General features: G+C 37.8%; 1 protein-coding gene across 4 annotated transcripts in view; it reads right to left on the reverse strand.

Annotated features, from left to right (window-relative positions):
* The window catches only part of EDA2R (ectodysplasin A2 receptor), a 44,480-nt gene that overhangs the window by 17,173 nt on the left and 5,290 nt on the right, over positions 1-22,017 (reverse strand). For 3 of the 4 annotated variants that reach the window (XM_021710660.1, XM_008054586.1, XM_008054587.2), the window contains exon 2: positions 6,772-6,868. In XM_021710660.1, the coding sequence (XP_021566335.1) occupies positions 6,772-6,842 (71 nt within the window). In that variant the 5' untranslated portion in view covers positions 6,843-6,868. Of the gene's footprint in view, positions 1-6,771; positions 6,869-22,017 lie in introns of those variants that run through there. The other variant, XM_021710659.1, reaches the window with a different exon arrangement.

Here is a 22,017-nt window from a genome sequence, read left to right on the forward strand (position 1 = left end):
AGTGATTGAATTATTGGCTATCACTCCCTTTTATTGTATTGATCAATTCAAAAGCATTTACTAAACAACTATGAAGTGCCAAGATGACTTCTGGATACTTCAGGTAAATGATTGAATCAACCATACAAAAATCCATTCCCTCATGTATTTATCATATATTGCTTATTTTCCATGAATCTTGGAAAGTCACATTATTATCCTTGTTTCACAAATAAACAAGTTTGAGACATAAATGGTTGTGACACAAGCGGTCAGCCTGGGAAACCTCTTCCTCATGGGCCTGAGATTCTTTATTCACTAAGAATCAGGCTGCAGGGGAACACTTGCAAGAGGGATTCCACCACAAAGAGTATCCAGCTCAAGATGCCTCTTTGTCCTGTCGGTCTGAGACTCTTCTTCCCCCTTACAGGGGTAGGTGGCTAGAGTACACTGGCAAGTGATATCTTAATAACAAGTGACCCAGTCTGGGAAATATTCTTTCTCCCCAAAACTCAGAAACTTCCTTACCCCAACCTAGATGCACCAGGTGACCTGACTCGAGAAAGCTCCTCTCATAACTCAGGGAGTTCCAGATAAATCACACAGACAAAAATTATACCACAAAGGCCCTAAAAACCAAATTGCTTTTAGAATTGCAGCCCACAGAAGTAGGCTAAGATCTATATGCTAAATCTAAACAGATGACTGCCTGCTAAAATAGAAGATTTACACAGGACCCTGAGTCTTGTAACATAATTGATAAAATGGTTAGAGTACAATGAAAAAGCACACATGATGACAAGAATCATGAAAATCACTAATGAGAAAAGGCAATCAACTGACACTAATGCTTAGATAAATAAGATGTTAGAATTATCTGACAAGGATTGTAAAGCACCCATAATAAAAATGCTTCAACAAGCAATTACAAACTCTCTTAAAAATGGAAAATCTTATTAAAAAACAGTTGTTTTTAAAGAAGCAGATGGAAATTATAAAAATACAAAAATAACACGACAGAAATTTTTAAAAACTCAGTGGATGAGCTTAATAGTAGAGAAGAGATATAAGATAGAATTAATAAGCTTGAGGATAGAACAATAGAATTGATGTAATCTGAACAAGAGGGGAAAACAGACTGAAAATAAAATTAACAAAGCACCAGGGATGTATGAGACTATAACCAAAGCTCAAACAATGATATCATCAGAATCTTGTGAAAATAAAAGAAAAAGATATATCTAAAAACATTTTCAAGAAATAAAGCCTGAAAATTTCACAAATTTGGCGAAAAACCTACAGGTTCAACAGAATAAACAAACTCCAAATTGAGTAAATCCAAAGAAATGCACACCAATGCACATCATAGTAAAACTTCTGAAAACTAAAGACAAAAAAAAATATTGAAAATGGCCAGAAAGAAATGCCATTATCCATAGACGAAAACTCAGTCAAATGAAGACAGGTTTATATCTGAAGTCAGGGAGACCAGAGGAAGTGAAATATTTTTCAAGTGCTAAAATAAAAGAACTGTCAACTGCAAATTTTATGTCAAGTGAAACTACCCTTTAGAAATGAAGGGGAAATAAAGACATCCTCAGGCAAAGAAAAGCTACAAAAAATTGCTGCTAGTAGAACTATCCTTAAAAGAAGTTCTTCAAACAAAAAGAAAAATAAGGAAACAATACAGGAAGGAATCTTCGAGCACCAACACGGACAAAAAAAAACCACTAAAGTAGCAAAAATATTGGTATATAAAATGAACTATCTCTTCATAAGTTGTACACGTCGTATTTGATGATTAAAACAAATGTAACAAAAATTATTATGTCTAATAGGAGAATGATATTTTAAAGTGAGGAAAGTAGATGCAAGTGACATTCCCATACTTCACTTGAAATGACAAAATGTTGATACCAGTAGACACTGAAAAGTTACATTTTTGTATTGTAATACTCAGAACAATCTCTAAGTAAATAATACCAAAAGACAGATTCAAAAACACTACAAATAAATCAAGATGGAATCCTAAACAAATGTTCACACAATCCATAGGAAGGGAAGAAAGGACAAATAGAAGAACAAGATAAAAAGAAAACAAACAAAACAAATAATAAAATGGCTCTCAAGCATCAATAATTTTTTTAAATATAAATATTCTAAGTAAAACAATGAAAAGGCAGAGATTGGCATAATAGAATAAAGCTAAAGGCTATCAAATGGTTCTTAATAATCTTTTCTTTTCTTTTTTTTTTGAATTGGAGTTTCACTTCATCGCCCAGCCTGGAGTGCACTGGCACACTCACAGCCACCCCACCATCGACCTGCTGGGCTCCAGCAATCCTTCCGACTCCGCCTTCCCACTAGCCAGAACTACAGGTGCGTGCTAACACACCTGGCAAATTTTTTGATTTATTGTAGAGATGAGGTCTCACCAACTTGCCCGGGCTTGTCTCAAACCCGCAGGCTCAGGCAATCCACTCACCTCATTCTCCCGAAGTGCTGGGGTTGCAGGCTGAGCCACTGAGCCCGGCCCCTAATCATTTCTTAAATAAATGGATAAGTCATTACTTTTAGAAATTAAATAGGAGCAAATTGTCAGGAAAATAATTTATTGAGAATTATCTTTCCTAATTAAGAAGAAAAGGATATTCTTTCAAATGATCAAGGCACATTTTTTTTTTGCTACTAACAGTTATACAACCAAAAAACATTGACCTTCTTAAGTTGTAGTAGCACAATGTTGATACAAACATTTGATGCTGATAGCACGATAAGAATATTTACTTATTCTAAATAAAAAATAATTTATCAAAGATAAAAGAGTATTTAACTTCAGACTATGATCAAGTATGGTTTATCCTAAGAATGTAAGATATTTTAATTTTAGAAATTTGTTAATATATGCCATCAAATTAATATGTCAAATGGAAAATACATGAAAAAGTCAATGGTAATAATAAAATGAAACAACCATTTCTGGTTTTAAATACAAATATTTAATTAATATATGTTTTATATAAATGATGTAAAAATACTCTGTATTGTGCTATATGTCTATCTACTCAGGTGTCTTATGTGAGAAAACAATGAACAATAAACAATGAATAAAGAAGCAATCAGAAACAATTCACACAATTGAAAATGCAAATGAACAAATATACAGATAAAGGCTAGTATGTTCCCCAAATACAAAAAAGGAAAAACAAAATTCTCATAAAGCCCTCATAAATGAGTATTTAGCATTAAAAGGGAAAGCATAAATTAATAGATGATTGAAATATGCATTATTAATTTGTGGTTAGGTTGCTGGGACATGGGAAGTCTATGCACTGTTGAAAATAAATGCAATTGTAAAGAAATTAGTAAAAAAAAATCAGAAGTGTTATCTACCAATATATTTCAAGAATCTCAAAATTGCGTATATTATTTAACTTGGCAATTATACTTATAGAAAAACGCCCTGAGAAAAATAGGCTAATTTTCTGCAATAATTTATTTATAGATTTATATGTAGTTTATCATTCATGAGTGAAATTTAAAAGTAAATGAAAACAAAAAAGGTTGTCTCAGATGCTACTAGCTACTAATGTAAACTTCATTGACCTTCATCTTCCTTACTAACATATCACTCATTTCATTCTAGGTGGCATGATGACTAACTTTAAGAATGGATTCTTCACTGGTTTTAATAAACCATGGCAATTGAATTTACTGGATACTTTCAGCCTTCCTTCCTACTAGAGATAGCTACATCACCACCCAGTTCTGGACCACAAGATACAAGAAGGTATCTGCTAGAAAGCTTAAGGAAAAATACATCTTTTTCAATAAAAGATAAGCTATTTTGACCCTGTCTCTGCTTTCTGACTCTGACTATGGTGTGAAGACATGATGCCTTGAATGTGGCAATCATGAGGCCACAAGCATAAGAACAAAAGAGCAAAAGTCCCCAGTTGGTACCTGAGCCTGGGCTCAAAAGAAAGGATAAAAAGAGCCTGGGTCCTTGATGACTTTGTTGATATGCCCAATAAACCAAAAAGCTACCTGTCTCTAGACTTACTTATATAAATAAATGTACTTGTGGTCAAGTCGCTGTTATATTTTATATTACTTACAATTTAGTACATTTTAATTGATTCAGGGATTAAATAATCTCCCACAGCAAAGATGGGACTTAGACTCATGTGTATCTGGCACTAAAGTTGTTATATTTATTTTGACTGCACCATTGTGACTTTGAGGAAGTCACATATCCTCTTTGGGCTTAGTTATTTCATTTATAAAATGGGATTTATAATACCTTCTTGGTAAGATTGTTCCAAGAGCCAAATAAGATAATGCCCATGCCCCGGGCTTGGTGGCTCAGCCTGTAATCCCAGCACTTTGGGAGGCTGAGGCGAGTGGATTGCCAGAGCTCGTGGGTTCGAGACCAGTCCAGGCAACTTGGCGAGACCTCATCTCTACAATAAATCAAAAATTAGCCGGGTGTGGTAGTGTGCACCGGTAGTTCCAGCTACTTGGGAGGCTGAGGCTGAAGGATCGCCAGAGCCTAGCAGGTCGATGCTGGGATGGCCGTGAGTGTACCACTGCACTCCAGTCTGGGCGATGGAGTGAGACTCTAACTCAAAAAAAAGAGATTGCACATGAACACTTTTGACAAAGTATAGTCTACTGGACAAACACAAACACAAGTTATTTATATATAAAACTTTTGCAGGAGCACAGTATTGCAATTCGTTCATTTTATCAGAATTTTCTACTAGTGCAGAAGTAAACGGCACTCAGGGAGGTGTTGAGGCAAACAAATTTTTTTTTTTTTTTGAGTTGGAGTCTCACTCTGTCGCCCAGACTGGAGTGCAGTGGCCGCTCCTGGCCACCGCAGCCTCAAACTGCTGGGCTCCGGTGATCCTTCCGCCTCAGCCTTCCAAATAGCCGGAATTACAGGCATGCGCTACCATGCCCGGCTAATTTTTTTATTTATTGTAGAGATGAGGTCTCACTGCCCAGGCGGGTCTCGAACCCGCAGGCTCAGGCAATCTACTCACCTCAGCCTCCCAAAGGCGCGGGATTACAGGCTTAGCCACCGAGCCCGGCTAGCATACATTTCATCATGGGCTTCTCTTAAGAGTTTGGTAGCAGGGTTTGTCATACAGGCTTATTTTTCTCCATTGGAGAAGTTTAGCTTTGTACATATGGATGGCTTTAAAGGTAACAGCCATGTACATGAAAGGAACATTTGTAAGGCTTTTTATCATGAAGATTGATGTTGTATTGAAAATAGATTTTTGTCAAAGCAAAGCAGCTTTTTTGATTGGGTTCATCCTAATATCCAGCATGACCTAACCTCTGGTGGCCTTTCTTTGCTCCAGGTTTCCCTGATAAACTATGTGGGCACCCCTCAGTAGGGCACAATGCTATGTGTAAAGAGTTAAAATTAGTGTTAGGGCATATATCCTTTGATAGCTCTGGGCCTTATTTTCTTCATTTTTACAATACAGAGTTATGAAAAGGGTAGGCTAAATAATAACTATATATTTTTTCTTTTTTTTTGTCAAGTCTGTCAGAGACTAATTACTATATATATTTTTTTCTGCCAATAGAATCATGTCACTTTCCTGCCCAATACCCTCCTAGGGCACTTGGAAAAAAAAATGAAAATTTCTCATAGACCTCAAGTTCCCACATGGTCTGGTGCATACCTCCCTCTCTGACCTCATTGTATACCACTATCCCTCTACTCACCATACACCAGTTACACTAACCTTCTTCTTCTTCCTTGAACATACCTAGTTCATTCTCACTTGGGACTCTGCACTACCTATATCCTCTCCCCAGAAAGCATCTCCTTAGAAAGATCTTCCTTTGTTTCCTGATCTGAAGTAGCCACCCGGTTACTCTGTAATTACATCACCCTAATTTGATTCTTGTCATAACTTCATATCTAGATTGCTCATTTATCTATCTATGTGTCTCATTTATTATGTGTTTGACTAACTGTGCTGTCCATGAGGGCAGCAATTTGTTTTTGTTTTGTCATATTTGTGGTACCTACAACCATGGCTGCCATGTTGCAGGTGTTCAAATAGAAATTACTGAATAAATGAGAGAATGCATAAAACAAGATGTGAATGTACAGAAACTATCTGCTAGCTGTCTGTTTCCTGGTTCTGTAGCTCCAGCAGCAGCCCAAATTTAATACCACCCACAGGTTCAGGGACTAACAAGAGACCTGAGAAAAGATCAATTAAGCAGATTCTGCCTTGAAAACCAGTACTTGGCATAAAGTCTCTTCCTTGCTGGTCATTGTGTTCTGACTCTCATGTCTAATAAGGATTTTAGACCCTCCCTTGTTCCTTACCCCTGAATTCTTCCTGTCACAGCTTCCTTGGTAGCCCAGATCTTCTAAAAGAGAGGACTTCTTGGTTCTTCTCTCTTTCCCATTCCTAAAAACTGGTACCCAGCTCTTGAACTCCAAGTAAATGGGCCTTGCTTTGATAGGTTGATAGGTTTTCCAAATGCTGAACAATCTTCCTAGGTCTCTAGTTGCACATCTTCTCTTGAAATATTTCATTATTTCGTGGGAAATTTCCTTGTCCCTGATTCTGCTATACTGACTTCTTGCTGAAATCACAACTACTTATTATTCTCTACACTTTGGATCCCCAGGTTTTACCTGCTGAACAAGATCAGTCATAGGTAAAACTGACTCCCCTAATCTCGGCCCCTCTCAGTTTTCAGGCTGGTTCTTAATATGTGACAAAAATAAGTATACTAATTAAAGGGACTTACCTTGGAGAGCTCCTGTCCAGGACCACACTGTTGGCAGGTGACACACCGTCCCCACTGGTCCCAGTACTCATTTTCTTGGCAATTCATGGTGGGAAAGCTGTGGGTACAGAACACAAGAACTAGAGAGCTAGTGGAAAGAGACTGCAAGGTAAGTAATGGCTTCTATGTCATTTGACTTCTGGGTTCTCGTAATGCAGTCTCTGACTCTGAGTTAGAGTAGCCAAGGAAGCCAACCCCAAACAGTTGTTGTTTATGTAGCCCTGTGCATGTGCTTGAAACTCTTCTAAAAGCTTTACATAGTAATAACTAAATCAATTCTCAAAGCAACCATATCAGGGATTATTATTAGCTCTAGTTTGCAAATGAGGAAACTGAGACAGAGAAGCTAAGAAACTTGCTCAAATTCATACTGTTAGTGGCTACACAAGGAGCTGAACTAGTAAAGAGAATAAGACAAGGAGTTGACTTCTGTCCATGGAGTAGAGAATAATCACTGTCTCTCACCTGTGACTAGCTCTTAACAGTTTAGAAAGCACTTTCCCATCTATTATTATTTGATCTACACAGCATCCCTGTAAGTTAAGCAGTATAGGGATTATCATCTTTATTTTTCAGATGAGAAAGCTGAAACCTCTTTTCCTTTGTCAACAGTGTCTTCAGTCTTCAGTACTTCTGAGGACCACTGGCTGCCATTGCTCCTGTCCTAGGCAGAATGGAAGAGGAGGATGACTCAGTATGTAGAAATATGTTGATGCACTAAGGTGTAGAGAAGGGGAAGCATTACTCGGATAATAGTTTTTGGAAGACATGTGGCATAGGGCAGTATCACTAGCATTGAACTGAGAACTGGGAGATATGAATTCTAATCCTGGCTATAGAGTAGCCAATAACTTTGTTGCTCAAGATTAAGAAGTTTCTCGGGACATGGGACTTTTAGTGCTAAAACTGGAAAGACGCAAGGCCAACTGGAATTTTGGTTCCTCTATCTGGCTCTTCCCATTTCAGCTTATGATCTTGGATGAATCATTTTATTTTTTCTGGTCTCAGTTACTTGATTGAAACAAAAGGGACAGTGCATTCCTCATCTACCTTATATAGCTCTTGAGGGAATTAAATGAGCAAAAGTCCATCAAGCCATCCTGAAGTTTCTGAAGAACTATACAAAGGATGCAGAAAAGTAGTCTTCTACAAAAAGGAATTTTAATGAGGGAGGCTCAAGTAATTGACAGGTGGGGCTTGTCCTGCTCAAAGAGAAAGGTTAGGTAAGATTCTCTTACTCAAATTTCAAATAGTTTCTCAAAATACCAAAAGTTCTAAATGTGTACTTCCTGTCAGAAGAGAGGAGAACGTGCATATGCACCTTGAGAGGCCAATGTTTCTCTACTCAAAAGTCTTCAATGGAGATGGGGGTAAATCATTCTGGCTGACATTACAGCTTAAGTGCACCATTTGCCACCATCAGCTGGGCCATTCTTTTTCATTCAGAAGAAAGTAGGATACAAAATTCAGTTTTACACAAGATAAACATATTCCCTTCTGTGTTGTTTTGATTACTGGCTCAGGGTGTCTTCCTTATGTTCCTCTCCCCTTGATATGCACCCTACTCATTGAAGACAAAAACCATCAGCGGTTTCACAACCCTCATGACAAGGTAATTGAGCACCATGGGAAGTGTCAACATACTGTTCAGAAACTCTGGAAACCTCTATTGTATCCTTTTTTTTTGACCCACAAAAACAGAAAAACACTGGCAGGAAACAAAAACTGGCCCTACTCTTGAAATAAGATTCCGATACAGGTATCTAGAATCTCCACACCCTCGTCAGTATCTGTTGTTTTTTAGACTTATTAACGGTGATCAATTGGAATGAGTTCATTTTTTTTTTAAAGATGTGGGGCACAATTTAGGGTCAGGTATACAAATAGTCATTGTACAAGTAAAGTTTGGGCCGCATATTGGTCCCCACTTCACCTGGTTTGAGATCAGGTACACTTATGATGAAGTGTGCCCCTGTTCCCTCCCCTGGTAGTTTTCCACTACTGCTGATTCCTTCCCTATAGTACCATGATAATTCTTCAGGGCCCACTTATGAGTGAGAACATGTGATACTCAGTTATTTCTTTCTGTGATAGATCACTCAGTATTATAGGCTCTAAGTCCTTCCAAGTTCCTGCGAAGTTCATAATTTTTTCCTTATTTATGGCTGCATATATTTCATCATGTAAATGTATCACATTTTTTTTTTATCCAGTACGCTTTTGAGGGGCAGCATGGTTGGTTTGATGTTTCTGCTATTGTGAATAATGCTGCAATAAACATGTGTGTGCAGACATCTTTTTCACAGAGTAATTTGAGTTTCTCTAGGTGTATTCCCAGAAGGGGGATTGCTGGGTTGTGTGGAAGGATGATTTTTAGATGTTTTAGGAATCATCACACTGTTTTCTAAAGAGGTTGTGCTAGTTTACACTCCCACCAACAGCGTGGAAGTGTTCCCTTTCCCCTGAATCCTCTCCAACATCTGTTGTTCATTGAGTTATTGATGATGGCCATCCTGACTAGAATTGGGTGGTATCTCAGTGTGATTTTAAATTGCATTACTTTGTTGGTTATTGAGGCTGAGCATTTTTTCATGTATCTGCTGATTGCTCATATGTCTTCTTTTGATAAGTGTCTATTCATATATTTTGCCCACTTTGTAATAGGGCTATTTGTTTGTTTTTCTTTTTGGCACATTTGAGCTCCTTGTAGATCCCGGATATTAGGCTTTTGTCAGGTATACAGTTGGCAAATATTTTTATATTTTTCCCACTCTGTGATTTGTCTCTCTGCTCTCTTGATGATTTCTTTTGCTTTGTAGAAGCTTTTCAGTTTGATGAGGTCCCACTTGTCTATCTTAACTCTTATGGTATGGGCATTTGAGGTTTTGATCAGGAATTGCCAATTCCAATTCCCATAAGGGTGTCTCCTGCATTTTCTAAGGTTATTAGAGTATGAGGTTTTGCATTTAGGTTTTTTATTGATTTAAAATATATTTTTTGTGTGTATATGGTGATAAGTAGGGGTCTTGCTTTAGTCTTCTGCATGTGGTCAGCCAGTTTTCCCAGCACCATTTACTGAATAAATTCACCTCTCTCCAGAAGTTGTTAGTAGAAGCTTTGTTGAAGATGAGTTGGTTGAGAAATTGAGATTTTACTTCTGGAATCTCTATCCTGTTCCATTGGTCTATATGCCTGTTCTTGTAATAATATCAGGCTGTTTTGATTACTGTAGCCTTATAATAAAGTTTAAAGTCCAGAAGTGTGATACCTCCTGCTTTATCTATTTTTCTGAGGATTGTTCTGCTATTTGTGGTCATTTATGTTTCCATATGAATTTCTGTATTGTTGTTTCTAGGTCTGAGATGAACGATGCTGGTAATTTAATGGGCATTGCATTAAATCTGTAGATTGCCTTGGGTAGGATGACCAATTTAACAATGTTGATTCTTCCAATTCATGAGCATGGAATATTTTCCATTTGTTTGTGTCATCTTTGATTTATTTGAGCAGTGTTTTGTAATAAAGGTCCTTCACTTCTCTGGTTAGGAAGATGCCAAGGTACTTTATTTTTTGTTGTTGCTTTTGCTATTGTGAATGAGATTGTGCTTTTCATTTGATTATCTGCCTGTTTGTCATTGGTGTATAAGAATGTGACTGTCTTTTACATGTTGATTTTGCACACTGAGACTTTGCCAAAGTCCTTTATCATTGCAAGAAGGTTTTTGAAAGTTTCTCTTGGATTTTCTAGGTATAGAATTGGCCATGATTAATAAATCAAAAAGCAACAGATGCTGGCAAGGATGTGGAGAAAAGGTAGTGCTTTTACACTGTTGGTGGGAGTGTAAACTAGTACAACCTCTGTGGAAAACAGTGTGATGATTTTTTTTTTTTTTTTTGAGTTGGAGTCTCACTCTGTCGCCCAGACTGGAGTGCAGTGGCCGCTCCCGGCCACCGCAACCTCGGCCTGCTGGGCTCCAGCGATCCTTCCGCCTCAGCCTTCCAAGTAGCCAGAATTACAGGCATGCGCCACCACACCCAGCTGATTTTTTTATTTATTGTAGAGATGAGGTCTCGCTGCCCAGGCGGGTCTCGAACCTGCGGGCTCAGGCAATTCACTCACCTCAGCCTCCCAAAGGCGCGGGATTACAGGCTGAGCCACCGAGCCCGGCTCAGTGTGATGATTTTTAAAAGATCTTAAAATCTACCTTCCATATGACCCAGCAATTCCCCTTCTGGGAATATACCTGGAGGAACTCAAGTCATTTTACAAGAAAACATTCCTGGGCATACATGTTTACTGCAGCACTATTATAGTGTTCACTATTAATAGCAGAAACATCAAACCAACCGTGCTGCCCCTCAAAAGTGTACTGGATAACAAAATTGTTGGTATATATATACACACAATGGAATTGTACACAGTTATAAAGGAGGATAAAATTATGGATTTCACAGCAACTTGGATGGATCTGGAGAATCCATCATGCTCAGTGATCTATCACAGAAACAAAGAGCTGAGTACCACATGGTCTCACTCATAAGTGAACCCTGAACATTTATCATCATACTACATGAAAGGGATTGGGCAGTAGTGGGTCATTCCCAGGGGAAGGGGAGGGCACATAACACTAATAAGGGTACCTGATCCCCAATCAGACAAAGTGAGAACCAATAGGAGGCCCAAACTTCACCTGTACAGTGACCACTTATGTACTTAATCCTGAATTGTTTCCCACATCTTTAAAATAAAAAATAAAATAAACAGGGTTGAGGGAGGGATAGGAGTAAGTGATTTGAGAAGGAATGCAAGTGGGTGATTATCAAGGCACACCATGGAATCTGAGTCAGGCAGAGGCTGAAGCCAACCTGAAAAGGTGAAAGGGTGGTTGGCTTTGGTGGAAACATTTTGGAGGTCTTAGTTGTGCTGAAAAACCACTCAGTCAGAGTAGAGGATACAGTGAGCTAGACCAAGAGGTGGTGTTGGGCAGAAGGTGGGATGCTTAAAATTGTGAATTTAGTTTTTAGTACTGGTCAAGATTCTGGTAGTTGCTAAATCTAAGATAATGTCAAAGAAATGTATACCAGAGGCAGTATAAATCATTTAAGACGTGAAAGTCAAGGCCAGAGTATTGAGCAGACTATTTCTGTCAATAATTCATAATGTTTTTGTTCTCACAACTCCTAAACATTTTTTTCTAAATCTATGTACCTGCTCACACATATAAGTTGATCTCGAAATGTTTTGTCACAGACGTACAGGATTACAAAGAACATAATTTGTGGTACATTATCCAAACTGACATCTTAAAATAAAACATTGAAAAATTACATCATTCAAGTAGGTTCCACAAAATATAATATTATACAATATATTTTTAAAGTACCTACAAAAAAAGTTTACAGTTGTTTCTCTCTCTCTCTCTCTCTCTCTCTCTCTCTCTCTCTCTATATATATATATATATATATATATATATATATATATATATATAATGATGACCAATCTCACTGAAGAAAAACAACAGATGCTGGCGAGGGTGAGGAGAAAAGGGAACGCTTCTACACTGTTGGTGGGAGTGCAAACTAGTTTAACCTCTTTGGAAAACAGTGTGGCGATTTTTTAAAGAACTAGAAATTGACCTTCCATATGAACCAGCTATCCCGCTCCTGGGAATATACTCAGAATTACTCAAACCATTGTACAAAAAAATATACTTGTGCACGCACATTTATTGCAGCACTATTCACAATAGCAAAAAACATGGAACCAACCCTGCTGCCCATTGAAAGTGAACTGGATTTTTTAAAATGTGGTACATGTACATGGTGGAGTATTATGCAACCATAAAGGACAAAATTATGGACTTCACAGCAAATTGGATAAATTCAGAGTCCATCATACTCAGTAATCTATCAAAGAAACAAAAAACTAAACACCACATGTTCTCACTCATAAGTGGGTCACAATACCACAAGAAAGATCAGCAGTAGTGGGGCACTGTGTGGCGGGGAAGGTGGAGTTCATAACATCACTAAGGGTCTCTGATACTAAACCAGGGGAAGTGAGGAAGAATTGATGACCCAAACTTCACCTGCACATAGACTACCTATGTAGTCTACTTGTATCTCACATCTTTATAATAAAATAAAGTAAAAAAAATCTCCACAGAAGCTCCTAGTGGTCTTTGTGGGTCTGAGATATCCTATTTTATTTGGTTTCCAAAACCCCACCTACCTAATAAACATCTGCAGCATGAACTCTAACATGCCCCTCTAACCGTGACTTTGAAAACTGTCTTGGCAAGCAGGCTTCTTGCCAAGTTCCCACATCAGGTCCTAGGGAATGAACAAAGGGTTTTTTCTATTTTTTGGTAGCACTGTTTATTCAAAGCATAAAAATAAAATTATCTTTCATTACAAGCTTAACAAATCACCTTTATTAAAGAGAACAAAACCACATGCCCTGGATTGTTCTAAAGAAGTCGGAGCATATAGTTAAAACTGTCTAAGAAGGGTTAAATGCCATTATCCAGGGACAAAGTCAGAATTTATATTTCCCCTGATCAGCAGTGTCCTACAGCAGACACAATTGCCTTTTGTTTGTTTTTTACTTTAATAAATGTAAGGGATAGAAATGAAGTTTTGTTACATGCCTATTTTTAGTGGTGAAGTCTGAGCTTTTAGTGCAACCATCACCCAAATAATGTACACTGTACCCATCAAGTAATCTGTCATTCCTCATCTAATGTTAGACAAACCTATAAAGTTTCCAAGAATAGAGACCACTTCAGGCCCAGTGCCTAGTACTGCACCTAGCACAGAGTGGATATCTCAACAGTGCTTGCTATTTGTTAGCTTACTGACAGGTTATGTTGCCTGGACTATGGTTAACAATGCATGTGTGTTTAGGTTATTTATTTCTCAGATAATGACTTTCTAAACAGTGGTAGTTAACTCTATACTAAAAAAGCACAATGCTCTTGGGTGCATATATACTTGGGCTTGAATCTTAACTCTGCAGCTTACTAGTTGTGTATCTTTGAGTAAATTGCTTTATCTTTCTCAGCATCAGTTTATCTACAAATGGAGATTTTAAAAATAATACCTTTCATAGTAATTGAGAGAATTAAATATAATAATACATGTTAACAAGCTTACTATAGTGCTAGATACATATGAAACACTTGGTAATTGGTAGATTCCCTTTCCCTTTTCTTTTAAGAGAAGTGGGAAATAATAAAAGGAGTGCACACTTATCACACTTGGGATTTGTGGAGAAGAAAAGGGAAAGGCACTTAAACGTCTTTATTGACCCATCCCAGCTGGAGCATGAAGCCCATGTTTGAGACGTAGTACCATTATAGCAAGTACCTCCTCATGAACTACAGCCACCAGTAACCTGAGGCTTAAGGACTGGATTCCCTACAATACCCTCAGTAACTAAGACATCTTGGCCAAAAGCAATATTGTCCTCAATGTTCACTGGATTTTTTTTTTTAATTAAGATATCCTGTTTACAAGATGCACTTATTCAACAAAGGTTTGGAAACTTTTTTGAGACAATTGCTTCTGAAATGAAATAAAATTATGTTTACAAATAAGTGAGAATGTTATCAGGGACTTTATTAAACAGCACACCATTTTCTACAGAACAATCCCTCTCACCTTCACAACCTAAAATTGTGGCTGCTCAAGAAAATATTTTTTACCCTAACTATGACTTGGGATTGTGTTCTCATTACATCTTTACATTAGCAGTGGTTGGGGAGTGAGGAAGGGAAATGTCAGGTGCCCCTTATTTCCACTCTCTCGAGAATAACACATGATGGGGTTTGCTTCTACCAAAGCCTTCCACCCACTCAGTTGTACTGTTTGGAGGCTACACCCTGAAATACTGCCTCCAACTTGCCTGGGTTATCTGTGTAGCTTTTAGGAGTAGTTTGAATATCAGATGAGGTAATGTGGAAGTGCTCTAAAAGCCTAACGTGGGCACCATGCTGGGATTTTTGTTGATTTCTGATTACAGTACAACATATACACAGTAAGGAACACAAAGATTAAGTGAACTGATGAATTGTTGCATATGTATACACCCATGTAACTACCACTCAGATAAATATACAGCAACGTTCCATTACTTCAGCAGGTTCTTTCATGCCCCTTCCCAGTCAATACCATCCCTTTCCCAGGTAATTAAACTCTGCTTTTTATCACTGTGATTAGTTTTATTTGTCCTTAAGCCTCACATTAATTAGAATCATACAAGATGAGTGCTTTTGTTTCCAGTTTCTTCTGCTCAATAAAGTGTCTGTGATATTTATCTATTATGTTGTGTGTAATGTTTGTTCATTACCATTGCTGAGTAGCATTCCACTATATGGATATGCCACAATTTATAGATTTTTTTCATGATGAACATTGGGCTGTTTTTAATTTGGGTCCATTATAAATAAAGTTGTTATATGATGTTCGACTGATTTTTCAAAGAGTGTCAAGAAAATTCAACAGGTAAAGAATAGTCTTCTCAAAAACTAGTGTTGGGGCAACTGGATATCCACATGCAAAAAAAAAAAAAAATCAAGCTGGATCCCTACCTCACATAATATACAAAATTAACTCAAGATGGACTGAAGCACTAAAGGTAAGAGAGAAAACTATAAAACTCTGATAAAAGTTTTTTTGTAAGAAGATACAAAAATTCCACAATTTTTAATTTTTTCTTATAAGAAATTATTTGTAGAAATCCGTGTTACATTGGATTAGATTTCTTAGATACAACACCAAAAACACAAGAAACAAAAGAAAAAAATATAAATACCATTTAAAACTTAAAATTTAAAAACTTTTGTGCTTCAAAGGACACTATCAAGAAAATGAAAAGACAATCCACATAATGAGAGACAAAGACTTGTAAATCATGTGTCTAAATAAGATACGTCAACCTAGAATATATACAAAACCTATGCACTTCAAAAATAGAAAGATAACCTAATTTTAAAACGGATGCAGAGCCTGGGAAAAATAGTGAGGCCTTGAGTCTCTACCAAAAAAAAAATAAAATAAAAAGCCAGGCATATTGGTATGTGCTTGTTGTCCTAGTTACTCGGTAAGTTGAGGCAGGAGGACCATTGGAGGCCAAGAGTTCCAGGCTGCAGTGAACCATGATCATGCCACTTCACTTCAGCATGGGCAACAGAGGAAGACCTTGTTTCTAAAAAAAATGGATACAGTACTTAAATAGATATTACTCCAAGAAGACACATAATGGCCAATAAACACATGGAGACACTCAGTATCATCTGCAATAAAACAAATGCAAATAATAGCCACAATTAAATACCACTTTACATTCACTAAGGCGACTATAATATGTTTTAAAAAGCAATCATGTGTTGTCAAGGATATTGAGCAATCGGAACCTTCAATATTTCTGGCAAGAATGTAAAATGATGCCGCCACTTTGGAAAACAGTTTTAAAGTTCCTCAAAATGTGAAACATATCATGATATCCTAGGTATATATAAACCAAGATAATTAAAAACATGTGTCCACACAAAAATTTGTAGATGAATGTTACAAAAGCATTATTCATAATGCCAAAATGTGGGAAAAACCCAAACATCCATTAACTGATGAGTGAACAAATAACATGTGGTCTCTCTATACAATGAAATATTATTCAGCCAGAAAAAGGAATTAAGTACTTAGCATATGCAATAACATTAATGAACCTTGAAAACATTATCCTAAGAGAAAGAAGTCAGACACAAAAGGACAAATGTTCTATGATTCTAGTTACATGAAATGCCCAGAATAGGCAATCTAGAGATAGAAAGTAGATTTGGTGATTGTCACAGGCTGGGGGGCAAGGGGAATTGGGAAGTGACTGTTTAATGGGTATGGGTTTCTTTATAAGCTGATGAAAATTGCCTGGAGTTAGATAGTAGTGGTAGATGTATAACTTTTGTGAGTGTATTAAAATTAGTGAATTAAACACTTTAAAGAGTGAATTTTATGCTACGTGAATTATATCTCATTTTAAAAGAAGGTTCTTCAGCTTGTCATTCTACAAAAAAAGATACCTACACACGTATGTTTGTTGCAGCTCTATTCACAATAGCAAAAACATGGAACCAACAGTATTGCCCATCAAAGCTGGACTGGATAAAAAAATGTGGTACACATACACAACGGAATATTATGCAGCCATAAAGAAGGACAAATATATGGGCTTCGCAGCAACTTGTATGGATTTAGAGTCAATCATACTCAGTGATTTATCACAGAAACAAAGAACAGAGTACCATATAGTCTCACTCATAAACGGACCTTGAACAATTATAATGCTATAAGAAAGAGATTGGCAGTAGTGGGAAACTGTCGGGGAGGGGATTGGCAGTTCGGGGAAACTGCTAGGGAAGGGAGGAGCATACCTCATCAACAAGGGTACCTGCATGATCAATGTTCATATACCTAACTCTGACAAGTACCCCGCATCTTTATAACAAAAATTAAACAAAACAAAACAAAAATACTGTGAACTACGCTATATTATTCCAATAGATGTTGCCTAAGTTAACCCCCAAATAAAACTTTCTAAAAGCTGCTGTGAATATTTTTATACAAGCTTTCAACTATAATTTGTTTCCCTTAACTTTTCACCCAAATTTATCTTGCAAGTGTAATATATATATAATTTTAATCAAACGGGCTGACAAGTGGATAAACAACTATAGAGTCTTATTTGGCCAGCTTTTGTCATATGGTTGCTCTTCCTGCCCATTCCCTTGTCCTAATTCTCCCCCAAATGCCTAGAAGGATAAGAATTCAGGCAGGGTAGAAGAGAAGCAATAAGGCTGACATTAATAGTAATCCCCACATTAGCTCACTGTGCCCTGAATAATTGATGCTGGCCAACTTTCTGTGGGATGTGAGGTACTCAGGCTGCTGGGGTGCAGCTGCTTCTGGCTGCAGCTTGCGGCTGCTGCTCTTCTCAATTTGCACACATGCTTGTGGGATGAAACATGCTTTCTCTATCTAGTATGGGTAAGCAGGACAGGATAACAGTCCTAAATTAAGAACTCAGGACTTTAGGTTATTTGTCTGGACAGTGCAGGAGGTGTGGGATTAAAAAGGGTGAGGAAGACAGCAGCTGGTCCATGCCCTGCCCATTCCTCTCCTGTGAGTCCATCCACCCACATGCACAGAACTGATTAAAAATCAAAGCAATTGTTCAACAGCCTTGAGAATCCTCCTTTCTTTGCAAATTAAGTTTCTAATCTGTATAGTGTCCTCATCATTTCCATATGTTTGATTGATAATCCAGGTGTTGTTTTACCATTTGGTGCTTGCTCTCAGCCTCCTCTTTTCTGACATGACCCAGAACCACCTCTATCCCAGCTTTCTCTTTTCCTTTTTTTTCTTTTCTTTTCTTTTTTTTTTTTTTTTTGAGTTAGAGTCTCACTCTGTCACCCAGACTGGAGTGCAGTGACCGCTCCCGGCCACCACAGCCTCGACCTGCTGGGCTCCGGCAATCCTTCTGCCTCAGCCTTCCAAGTAGCCGGAATTACAGGCATGTGCTACCGTGCTCGGCTAATTTTTTTATTTATTGTAAAGATGAGGTCTCACCAAGTTGCCCAGGTGGGTCTCGAACCCGTGGCCTCAGGCAATCCACTCACCTCGGCCTCCCAAAGCGCTGGGATTACAGGCTGAGCCACAGAGCCCAGCTGCTTTCTCTTTTCTGTAACCTACTTTCAAACTACCAAACACCTTATCTTCCTCCTACGTCACTATTTGTGTACTTTGCATTTACTTTTTTAGTTCAGTATGGTAAATGGTCCCAGGACCAGCCATCAGGAGAATAACCCTGACCACTGCTGGACTCAAAGTCCCCATTTGTACCATGAGGGAATTAGTTTGAACAATCACTTAAAACAGTGGTTCTCAGTCTTGGCTACATCTTGAGAGCTCCAAAAATACTGATACATGGGTCCCATTCCTAAAATTCTGTTGTAATTTGTCAGGAGTGTGGCACGAGCACATGGAATTTACACAGGTAACCAATGTTGAAAATTACTATTCCAGGGGCTTTTTTGTCTCTGACCTTTTCCATTTCACCTGAATATAAGGTGCAGTCACAAAACAAGTTTTTCTGTTCCCACTCCCGACTTTCACAGGGAATCTGGTGGAGGAGTAGGCTGGTTCCTACCCATTTCTTTATCTAGCAAGAATAGGAGATAAAGATAAAAGAGGATGGTTCTTTTAAAACATGTTAGAGCATGATATTTCCACCTCAAAATCTATCAGTGTCTCTTTCCTTCAATCATAATAAAACTTAAGTTTCAAATGCATTTGGACATAACCCCATCAAGAAATGGGTATGTATAAACATAAAATGTGCGTAGTGATGTATGGTATATAATAAAGAGTTTGTATGTTGGAACAAGGAAGGAAGGAAGGAAGGAGGGAAGGAAGGAAGGAGGGAGGGAAGGAATGAAGGAAGGAAGGAAGGAAGGAAGGAAGGAAGGAAGGAAGGAAGGGAGAAAGAAAATGACCAGTGACGTCTTAGATATTAGATGATATGCCTACCTCGACTTCCCCCATTATCTCTTCGACTTTATGCTCTGTTACGCTTCCCCTTACTCTCTTCATTCCAGCCTTACCATCCACCTTGCTATTCTTCAAACTAACCAGGTATGCTCTCATCTTAGGGCTTTCACATCTGCTGTTCACTCAAAGGAATGTTCTTCCCCAGATATTCACATCACATGGATATTTCCTTCATCTTCTTCAGTTCTTTGTTTTTATACTATCTTCTTATTAAGGCGTCTAGGACCACTCTTCTACATTTGTACCTTCTCTCCATACTCCCTAACCCCCTTTCCTGTTTTATTTTTTTTTCACAGCACTCATGACCTTTGGACATATCAGATGTAAGCACCATGAGACCCTGCTGCCTACTGTGTTTACTACCTCATCTACAGGCTTATAATAGTGCCTGACACGCAGTAGGCACTAAATAAATATGTGTTGAATGAGCAAATAGTAAAAATCTACAGAATAATGGAAATAATTTTCTTCCTGAATGCAAGATTTCACAGTCTGTAAAGGGTTTTACATCAGTTAGTTCAATGGATCCTCATGATAACCTTAGAAGGAAGCTAGTGATTATTATCACGAAGTAACAGATTAAAAAAAAACAAAAAACAAGGCATAGAGAGAAAGGGTTGCCCTAAGTTTATTTAGTCAGTAAGACACAAAGTTAGACTGAAAGGTAATTTAGGACCTATGAAACTGGGATGCTTTCCAAGGGAGTATGGAACTTTACAACAAGAAATGGAGATTCTCCTAGCCTTGGCTTGTTTGTTTGTTTGTTTATTAATTCATTCATTCATTTATCTATTTATTTATTTATAGTTGGAGTCTCACTCTGTCGCCCAGACTGGAGTGCAGTGGCAGCTCCCGGTCACCGCAGCCTCGACCTACTGGGCTCCGGCGATCATTCCGCCTCAGCCTTCTGCCTCAGCCTTCCGCGTAGCTGGAACTACAGGTGCGCGCTACCACACCCTGCTTTATTTTTTGACTTATTGTAGAGATGAGGTCTCTCCAAGTTGCCCGGACAGGTCTTGAACCCGCGGGCTCAAGCAACACACTCACCTCAGCCTCCCAAAGCGCGGGATTACAGGCTGAGCCACGAAGCCCGGCTGACTTTTATTTTTCTTAGGTGATATTTTAAGCGGACAAAAAAAGCATTTTCTGAATATTAAATTGATTATGTTTTAAATAACAAATTGACAGAGTTACTATATAAGCTTTCATGAGTCAGGACAAGGGTGACTACAATGGGAATAGAAAGGAAATGATGGTGGGAGATACAGACTTTACAAAGTGAGAACCAAGAGGAAAAAAAGAGAGAAGATTCTGAGAGTTCCTGTCTAAGAAACTAGAAAAACCCCAGGATCATAAACACTGTGAAAGGGTGTTGCTTGGTAGAACAAAAAGACAATACACTGTTTTTCAATCATTCTAAGTATGGAGAGATAGAGGAGACACAGGAACACTTCAGTGGTTGTACCCAGCAGGCAATTATAATATGTAGAACATAGGTTGGAGCTGGAGATGAGGCAAATGCATACAAAGACCAGAATAACAATCCTTTCTTATGGTTGCACAACAGAATCATCTGCGGAACTTAAAAAACAAGAACAACGACGAAAAAAACCCTATGCACTAGACTAAACCACTGGCCTAGGTACAACATGGCAGAGATTTGTTTAGATGAATCAAGTAGACTGCCAAGAACAAAATACTGAGGGACACCCATATTCGAAGCAGGAAGAAGAATAACCAGCAGCAACTGAGAAGGAGAAGCCAGGGAATAAAGAATATAACATGGATATGGTAGTATAGGATAAAATCTGAAGAAGTAAGGAGTCAGCAATAGTGTCAACTGTTGCTACTAGGAAATGGAGAATGTCAGAAGTGAGGATGCTTTATTTTTATTTTATTTTGTGAGAATGTGATAATTGTAAATTGTCTTTTTTGTTCAAGTATGCTAAAATCTATGCCTGGAATAGAAATAATTCAAAGACCACAGGTGGTTCCTAGAGTTTTTAGTGGGTTTCTTTCTCCATTTCCACAGTGGCTGAATAATTTTAACTGTTAGAGATAGCAACATCTTGTCCAGCAATCTGATATAAGCATATCAACAGAAAAAAATGAAGCTGTGCAAAATTAGTCTCACCTATTAACCTTGTCTTTATTCCAGTGTGCAGTGCAAGAGGTAATGCCCCCGATGAGGTAGAAAAAGAAAAAAAAAACTTTATAAAGGCCATTATCACCATATAGATAGAATTGATAATCAGTGGAACTGGACCACTTCCATTCAACCAAAAGCAAATACTAACCATATGGGTATAATTATTACACCTTCAAAACATGGGTGTGCATGCACACACATTCACAACAAATAAAGCTCAAACCTCAGAAGACAACTAAAATTTAGAAGACTGTTTATTAAGAAAAAAAAACTAAAAAATATAAATATTTGCTTATAAATATAAATATAAATATTTCAGTGTTTAGCAACTGCTGAAAAATAATTGTTAAAGGGAGGGGGAAAAGGACTGTGTAGCCCCAATATAGAGATATAATTAATAAAAGAAATAGTAATACTATCAAACTCTGGACTGATTTTGAGGGGAAAATAT

Source organism: Carlito syrichta, unplaced genomic scaffold (assembly GCF_000164805.1).
Source record: "Carlito syrichta isolate Samal-C Ts95f unplaced genomic scaffold, Tarsius_syrichta-2.0.1 Scaffold296798, whole genome shotgun sequence".
NCBI classification, from domain to species: Eukaryota; Metazoa; Chordata; class Mammalia; order Primates; family Tarsiidae; genus Carlito; species Carlito syrichta.